At 39.4% G+C, this 9,517-nt stretch overlaps 1 protein-coding gene across 1 annotated transcript; it reads right to left on the bottom strand.

Annotated features, from left to right (window-relative positions):
- Positions 1-4,222: 4,222 nt before the first annotated feature.
- On the bottom strand, positions 4,223-5,448 carry LOC104293619 (olfactory receptor 2T11-like). The gene is made up of 2 exons (XM_009893135.1): positions 5,236-5,448; positions 4,223-4,318 (listed from the first exon to the last, which is right to left on the bottom strand). Exons 1-2 carry the CDS (start codon positions 5,446-5,448, stop codon positions 4,223-4,225), a joined length of 309 nt encoding a protein of 102 aa, XP_009891437.1.
- Between the last annotated feature and the right edge of the window lie 4,069 nt (positions 5,449-9,517).

The following is a 9,517-nucleotide window of genomic DNA, read 5'->3' as shown; positions in this document are numbered from 1 at the left end:
GTAGGTCTGGTTTCTGAGCCCCGGAGCTTCAGCAGCTTCCATATGAAAGAGAAACAACACAGCCTGTGTAAGCCAAGAAGGAAGACATGAGAAGAAAAATCTTTATAGGGATGAAAAAAAAATAGTGAGCTGCTCTGAAATGGCTTCCGTTATTTAGAAAATGGGACAATCGAATATAGCTGGACAAGTAACATTTTGAGAGGCACACTAAACAAAAAGCAACACACGATAAAAAAGAGGCGATAATAAAACCCAAAGAGCTTCAGTGCAGAAGAGCTCAGATTTTCCTTTTAGTCTGTTTGTTTTCATTTTTAATTAAGCTAAAATGTTGCCATGTGTACCTCATATTTCAGTTCGACTGGTATTTTCTGAAAAATGTTTTCATCAACAATTCACCTATTTTATTTTCTGCGTGCAAAATATGAATTCATTTCCCACAGAACTGAAATCTAATTACGTTCTCTGCTCTGTTTTTAGAAAAAAAAATTTCCCCTGTTTTTATACACATGCATGTCTATATTTATATACAGATTTCAAATAAATAAAGGAAAATAAAAATGTTGATGGTACAACCATCTGAAGCTGTTGATGGTACAGCTGGTCTGAAGCTTGAAGGATGGACAGAATATATAGTTTGCTATTTAGTATCATCACTGATAAAATATAAAATAATGACCTGTTAATTTTGTAATTTTTTTAAACTATCGTTGTTCTTTATTTAGTGCCAGTGGACAGTTGCTTATCAATTCAGTATTTTAAGAAAGTTTCCTCTTGTAGATCATCTGCAATCTACCTGTCTGTGTTTAGATATTTGTGATGTAGATAACCGTATCTGAGGTGAACATTTGGAGTACCTTCTCAGTTTACATGTCTGTGCACCAGCTACAAAGGTAAGTCAGGTAACCTTCATTGTATTTCTCACTGAATACTGTTATCTTTATTGGTGTCACTATCTGGGAGTGCCATTCATTAGCACAGAAAGGAGCAGCTACATGCATTGCAGAAAGCAGTATGGAAAAGGTCCTCTCTGACAGTTTGCAGTTCAGGCATCCTCCAACCTGCACTTTGATTATCGGCACTGTTGACCTTCCTACGTTCCTTCACAGTAAAGTGAAGTTACAAGTCTGCATTGTTATGAAATACAACCCCTTTCAGTATGTTAGCTACCTTGACCTCTGTTCCCTCTGATCATCTTAGTGGTCCTCTTCTGAACTCTCTTCTATTTATCAATCTTTTTCTTGTATAGAGGGATGTCAAAATGGGACACCTCCTTCTACAGGTGGCCTCGCGAATGCCACGCAGAGGGGAAGGGGTGCGTTCCTTTGACCAGCTGGCTAGCTCTTGCTAACACAGCTGGCTAGACTGTTACTCCTCTCCAATGCAGGGACACACTGCAGGCTCTTGTCCAGTCTTGACCAGGAAACCCACATCCTTTGCTGCAGAGCTGCTCCTCAGATGGCCAGTCTTAATCTATGCCTGTGTATATTCTGTGCCATGGCCAGGACTTGGCATTTGTCTTGAACTTCATGAAGTTCCTGTGTATGGCCCTCTTCCCTTGCCCCCAGATTTCTGTCATCTGGAAACTCCTGAGGACGTTCTCCATCACATTGTCCCAGTCACTGATGAATATGTGAAACGGCATTAGACCCAATATCAACCCATGAAGAATGCCTCTTTTAGCCAGCTATCAGTTAGACTCAGATTGTTGACCACTAACTGTTAAACTAACTAACTGTTAACTTGAGGGTCCGGACCATTGTAATATTTTCCGATCCAGTTTAGACCTGTCCAGTTTGGCTACAAGGCTACTATGCCAAGAATTGCTGAAGTCATTAAATGACATCCACCACCCTACTCTCACCCGCTCTGAGCCAGTCATCTCGTCATGGAAAGGTGTCAGGTTGGTCATGCATGATGTGTTATTGGTAAATCTGTGCTGTTAACACATCCTTTCCTGACCTTCATGTGCCTGGACATGGCTTCCAGCACGATTTGCTCCATATTCTTCCTCAAGGCTGAGGTGAGGCTGACATTTCTCAGATCTTTCTTCTTGGCCTTCTTGAAGATAAGGACATTTGCTTTTTTTTTTTTTCCTGTCACTGGGAACCTACCCCTGTTTGTCAAAGATGACAAATACCAGTCTTGCAATGGCATCAGCCACTTCCCTCAGCACCTTCCACTGCATCCATGGGTTTGGGTGGTTCAGTTTACTGAAGTACTCTACAGCTTGGTTGTCCTCTGTTGTGGTAGCACCTCCCTTTTCCAAACTGTGCAACTTCTTTGTTTCTTTTTTTTTTTAAATCCATATTTTTACAAGTGAAATATTTTCCTGAATACTCAAGAAAAGCTTTAGCGTTGTTTCTGCAAACAGCCATATGGCAAACATCAGCAGCTGATGCTACCCATCTACCTGTCCCTTACAATCTATAAATAGGAACAACAACTCTCAGATGTTGATTTTGTTCATTCTTCAGAATTGGTCTAAAATAACCTAATTGCTAGAAGTACTTAGTTCTCTTTTATCTCATTGAAAGTCTTAACATATAACTCAGACATCACAGTGTACATTGTAGACATCTGGAGTTCTCAGATGCATTCTCTTGTACCCTTTAAAAATGTTAAATTACTTTTTTTTTTTCTTGAGCCATCTATACTAATAAGCATTTTTCTTGCCAATTTTCATTATCAAATAGTATACAAAATATGGGTATACCTCAATTTTCATGAGGAGGAATCCAGAGTTTCATGCTTTTGTTCATGATTTCAGATACCTTTTTTCTGCCTTTTGGGCAACTCTTCAGGACTGTGAATAGTTTCCTGTAGGATCCCCAAGAACGAGTGAGGTTCAGCTGTTCTGAACTACACACTATCTTACATTGCTCCCTGAGATAGGAACCCCTCTCTGGATTCATTACCAAGTATACTCAGAAGACAAAACATCTCCCTTGGCATTGTACCAGACTGTGAACAATTTAAATTAAGAAAGTAAACTTTTTTAATCTTACATGAGTAGAAGCAATAAAGTTAACAATAATTAGGTTAAAATTTAAATGTAAAATAAAGTTTAAACAGCAAAGTGTGATTCTCCGTTTGAAGGTAATGGGAGGAGGAAAGCACCCTTTCCTAGATGCCTTGTTGAATTGTTAATCAAGTCTGTCTTGATGGAGAGAAAGGAACCCCAAACCAAATCAGACCATTTGTTTTAGACATCTATCTGAGGATGGGTATATCACCTTCTGAAGACATCTATCTTTTTTTTTATTATTGAGCCCGTAATAGCAGTAAATCTTTTTAGTCTGTAGTTGAATGGACAAATTCAGGTGAAATAGATCCTACTTGAACTACAGCTTTCCCGAAAATTAGAAATTCAGCGTGACATTTCCAAAACTAATTTTTGAAAAGCGTCCTTGACCCACATTGAACAAAGTACTTTGTGCAAGATAAGGAAACCTGGTAAGAATTCGAAGAGAGATTCACCATATCTAAGGTCAGACATCTGTAACCCAGGGGTTTAATTGTTGTTGACAGATCTAGTGACTTTCAAAATGGTCTCCAAGTATCCAAGATATCTGCTCAAGACTAGCAAATATGATGGAGATCCACAGGAGACCTGTCCTGCTGGAACATTGCTGGAGATCAGCTAAGATGCTCCTGGATGTCTCAAACAACACCAAATGCCTACGTTTGTCAAGTGGTTTGAGTCCTAAATTTCTACATCTGGGCTTGTCGTCGGGTCCCTTGCCCTATAATCAAAGGAGAGGAACAGATACTTCTAAGGCGTAATTCATCATAGCCACAAAGGTTCAGAGTGTGCAGTTAAGTCACAATGTAGAAATGCCTTTTCCATTTAGTGAGTATGTTGGGAAACGAGGTGACTAAAATGTGCAGAGTTTGTATTGCAGATGTCTAAGTGATAATGGATATCCATTCCAGTAGATAAAGCAATATAGACATTTCTGGGCCTGGTTAATTTGGCCTATTGTGGATATATGCTATGGGACAGATAGATGTGTATTATTGAGTTTGGAGCTCTAATTAATTGCCTAAACCTAGCCAAGGCATGAGAAAGCTCTTCCTGTCTCATACAGCTTTGTGTGGCAAGTGGTACCTATTCCTTCCTATTTTGCTAATCCCCTCTCCAGTCGTTCCCTCCTCCAGACTCCAGCGACTTTTCCCACCAGCCATTTCTTGCTCTGCTAACTGCTGATGGCCACCCCTGTTCCTATGATGTCTCTACTCCACTGCTCATTGCACTGCTAGACACTTCAGTGAAACGTGAAGCTTTGCTAACCACTATTTCTTTTATTGTTTTAACCATCTTCCATATAAGAACACACAAAGCAATCACAATTCCACAACCTGCAGAAGATTTCTAAACAGCTCTTCCTATTGTTATCAAGAAGAATAAAATTACACACACAAAATGAACTGATTTCAGGTTGGTGAAGATGATCCTTTCTATTTATTTCCCCTCCTCTCCAACAAATGTCAATGGAGCAGGCACTCCTCTTTGGAATTTGCTGCAATGTTGTTGTGAGAGTTTTGCTTTCTCTTTAAGGCTTTAATTGTCGGTCAAATATGGATAGTATTTGATTAATTTTAGGCTGTTTGTATACATTGTGTGTTTTCCTGTAGGAGCTGGCAGTTCTTTAGCGTATCAAACTGAGCCCTTCTAGAGCAGATTAACCACATTGAAGCAAATGATTCTCACCCTTTCCATTTGCGATCAAGGGAGTCCAGGTAACTGTCTTGGATGTAGACATCTACACCATAGATATAAAAACTACGAGTAATCCAGAGCATAACATTAATAAAGAAATGGTCAATCAACTATAAATTGAGTTTCAACTTATTCTGAACCAAATTTTGGCTGTAGTGAGGAAAAAGAAAGCAAAGCAGGCAGACAAGAAGGTATCATGTAATAATACACATAGAATGACATTCATGGATTTATTTTGCTTACTTTACAGTATTGACTATATATTCCTGTTCTTTCTCCATACCACTCCCCTCCTGACAGCAAGATTATTTACCTATTTTGTTTCTCTGCTTGTTTATTTTTTAAGATGCACAGATACGTATTTCCAAGCTTTATTCAAATTAACTATATTCACATGCCATGTAGTTGTGTCTGAACCTGTAACTCATTAAGGATTATTACCCCCCTTTTTTAATGGAAAGCAACCCTCTGGAAGCCAGAAATCTACTTGTCTGTTTTCGCAGAGCTTCCTTTACTTCTTTGTTTCTCAGACTGTAGATGAGAGGATTGACCAAGGGAGTGAGAATGGTATAGAAAACAGAGATGAGTTTGTTCAGAGATATTTGGGTATCGTGATGAGGAAGTACGTAGACAGTTGATATTGACCAGTAAAAAAGAATCACCACAGTAAGATGTGAGGAGCAAGTGGAAAAGGCCTTTTTCCTTCCAGTGGCAGAAGGAATCCTCATGACTGTGATAATGATGTAGAGATAGGACGAGAAGGTCAACAGAAATGGAGGCACTGAGCACACACCCGCCACAACAGCAGGGACAAGTCCTGTCATGTGAGTGTCAGTACAGGAGAGTTTTATCATTGGGAATGAGTCGCAGAAAAAATGTTCAATTTCGTTAGGCCCACAGAAATCTAGATTTGAGATCAGGAATGTTAGTATAGAATTAGATAGAAAGCCACTTATCAAAGATGCAGCACCCAGCTGGAGGCAGAGCTCGCTGTTCATACAGGATGGATAGAGCAGGGGTTTGCAGACCGCTAGGTACCTATCGTAGGACATCACGGCGAGGAGATAGCACTCAGCAGCTGCCAAGCAACCAAAGAAATAGTACTGTGTAAAACATCCTTTGACTGAAATACTTCTGTCTCCACCCAGATAGCTAAGCAACATCCTCGGCAAGATATTTGAGCTGTAGCAGATTTCCAAGCAGGCCAAATTGCCCAGGAAGAAGTACATTGGTGTGTGCAGGTGCTGATTAGCCACTGTCAACACAATGATGAAGATGTTTCCAGTTATGGTCATGATGTAGATTGACAGAACCATCAGGAAGAGAAGAGAATCCAGTTCAGGGCCATTCCCAAATCCTAGGAGGATGAACTCTGTAACAACCGTTTTATTTTTCCACTCTTGCTTTGTCATAACTTTTGTTCTAGTGATAAAACAGGAAATGTTAGCACCAATGAAGACCTTGACAGTTAAAACTCAAATAATGAAAGTTTCTTCACAGAACAGAGAAGTAAAGACCAAGAAAGCAAAAACATTTTCAGACCTGTCTCCTGATTTCTATGAAGATTTCTCACATACTAAGAGTTGCATTACTTATTACTCCACATACTGAGAAGACCACTTAAAACAAGTAATGCCTGTGCCTCTTCTCTGGCACAAGGGTAATTTCTAGCATGTTTCCAATCTGTGCAAGCAAATTAAAAAATTAACGTCCTTCATTAGATGCCATCACAAGTTGTGCCATATTCCTTTCTGTTGCAAAAAAAAAAAGAAGTATTTGATCTGATTGCTCCAGTGGTAACATAGCCATATTTCCATTACTAACATGTATTGATGCATGTTCACTATATATAAGTATGTAGTATGACCTTTAATGAAGACATTTTTCTTATTTGAAGGAGGTGGAAAAAGAATCCAGCTTCCACCAATGAAAATAAGTATGAAGAACTTCTATACCATCCTCAGCATACACTCACTCTGCCAAAAAATCCCCAAACACACACAAAAGCACCTTCCAGTTGTCTCACACTTCAGTCTTGTCAATGTGTAGAATGAACGATTCCAGATTTAAGGAGTTTACTTCACCCTAAAACAGACAGGATGAATCATCTTGTGAAAGTACGTATTCCTGGTCACTGAGAATGAGTTTAGTTACCAGACCCTTAGTCAGAAAAATACAGTTTAGATAAATCCTACTGCTTATCCTAGTGCTCTTTTTTATTTTCCTCTCATATACTGAATCACCTCATTCTCTAGACAAATCCCATTTTCCAAAGCTCCTGAGGCTTTGGTTGTTCTTTTCTGGATTTGTTTAGTACAAAAATACTAAGAAAAAAAAAAAATTCAATGGCCCAAACTAAATACAATACTGTGGTTAGGACTATACTTGTAAAGAAACCGAACAGAAAATCTACTTCTTTTTTTCTTCTGTATAGACTCTTCTTGTCAGCTCTGGTTTTATCCAGACATGCATGTATTTGGGAGAAGTATTGGCAATGTATTAATGGGGTGCATTTTTCAAGCCCATGCACCTGGCAACACAAAGTCCAACCATGACTCTTCACAGACTAGGATGGACAATCTTCAGCCCTGGGGTTCCCTAAACACATCCTCTGTTGCAAATACAACTTAGGTGGTTGTTTTTTTTTTTTTTTTCATCCTGTTGTCTACCCAGATCTAGCACTCCAATTTAGCAATCTTTTTGAATGCTTTTCAGCAGAATTAAATGCCACCTAACTTGGAATATTTACATCTAAGGCCCTCACCTCAGGCTTCTCTTACAGAGAGAAGTAAACATTTTGGACTGTAATCCATCCAGTATGTTTTATATATCTACTTTGTATGAGCTAAATCATCTAAGGAAATTATCTATTTCTTTCCATTGTCAACAGCGGGAGTTTAGATATGAGCTCAGCAGTCAGCTTCTGCCATGCAGACTGCACTTCCTTTTTGATGGTGCTCACCACATTTAGGCACTATAGGGAGGTGACCAGACACTATAGCAGTGAAGACCATATAAGGACACCCACCCAATAACTTATATCTGGACCACTTACGATAGCATAACTTTGTAAGACTTACACATTTCTTTCCACAGATCTAATTTTAATTTTTCCTTTAAACTCTTATTAATTCAACCCCCAAATTTTCAGTCAATCTGCCAACATCTGATGGCTGAAAATGTTGGAAGTGTGTCCTGTTTCTCTGTCAATCAGCAAACCTTTCAGACCAGCACTGTTTCTTACCTGAAACCACATTGAAATCCAATTAAAAAATCTTTCACTTCTCAAGGTTTTCTATCCATCTTTATTTTCTTTAAGGCCTTGATTTTCTCAGGAAAAAAATTAAAAAAATAGAGTTAATTGTTTGACAGAGGTGTCGTCCCCCTGTCGTCCCCCCGTCCCCCCCCCGGATTATTTCCATCTTTTGACTTATTTTTTTTTTTTAGCCAACTGAATATGCCAACTCTTCCTTTCCATTCTCTCAGGTAGAGAGCTTTCTTCCCTTCACCTCACTCCTTAAAAACCTTTTCAGAGCCGAAGACTAGTGAAACACCCCAGGGGATAATCAAGCAAACAAAAACCTTGGAGAGGCTGTAGTCATCAACCTCATATGCACATAAATAACCATTATTTTCCTGTACACTATGATTGGAATTAGTGTTTTCTTAGCCTACGTTTTTATTACTTGTGTGCTTGGATGAGATTATATTGACAGATAGGGTGGCAACTGAGTGGAAGATTACTATGATGATCATCATTCCTATTGAGTCAGCACTGTGTTCTACAGATGTGTTGCAGTTTATACCTGCCTCGGGCCTGGATTCAATGCCAGGCAGCTACCCAAGCACCACCTATTTCAGTCATCCTCTGGAGATGCTGCTCAATCTTCTTTTTCTGCAGGGTGGCTGTGTTCCTAGCTGTGGTATCACAAATGAGTGAGATGGCTGTTCCAGGTCCTGTTTTTTAATCTCAGCTTCCTAGCTTGCCTTTGAGAAGGCCAGGTAGACTGTAATTTGTTAGTCAATGCTCAGAGTGATTAGTTTCCAAGAACAGACAGAAACAGCTTGATGAATAAATATCTCTTGGCAAAGCACAACTTTGCATCAGCTTGGTGAGCCTCAAAAAGAAAAAAAAAATCATAAGAACATGGGGAAATTCAGAGACCACATGAAAAAAAAAAGTGAAGTCCCCCAAAAGTAGAAGGGGAAGTTGTACTGTGCAAACACCGCTACATGGGAGTGTAGTCAAAACAGTCTGAAATATCAATTATCACAGTGACTTCGGCCTGGGCAGGTGCAGAGCTGGTCCTAGCTGAACTGCACACACCGAATGTCATCCATTTTGATTACTAACATGAGACGGAATAAATCTGTCTCAAAAATACAAAATCTACTGGTTGACTTTCACATGGGATGCCCGTAGTTTCCCACCAAGTTGCCACTCTGTCGGTTCCACGATAGAAATAAAATGCTCGTGTTCAAACCCATGGTCTCAGCTACATCATTGCCGTGGTCTGTGCATCTGAGTGTCATCTAGAGGCTTTAGTTTGGAGGACAAGACACACCAGAATACAAATCTCTGTTCTTGATGCCAGAATGCCTTCATACAATTAATTCACACACTATTAATTTGTACCTAGCCTCAGGTAGTTATTTACAAACTCCACCTGGAAAATGAAGAGACAGCAGGCAATGTAAGTCTTCCAATACCAAAGTTGTCACCTGAAGAGTTAACGGAAACTCTCAAAAACGTCTGTTTCTCTCCACTCAGAGTGCTACACTGAGTGTCTAGTTGAT

The sequence above is a fragment of the Charadrius vociferus genome, unplaced genomic scaffold (genome assembly GCF_000708025.1).
Source record: "Charadrius vociferus isolate BGI_N301 unplaced genomic scaffold, ASM70802v2 scaffold399, whole genome shotgun sequence".
NCBI lineage: Eukaryota > Metazoa > Chordata > Aves > Charadriiformes > Charadriidae > Charadrius > Charadrius vociferus.
The sequence above is the reverse complement of the archived record's forward strand: the minus strand, read 5'-3'. Positions and strand labels throughout refer to the sequence as shown.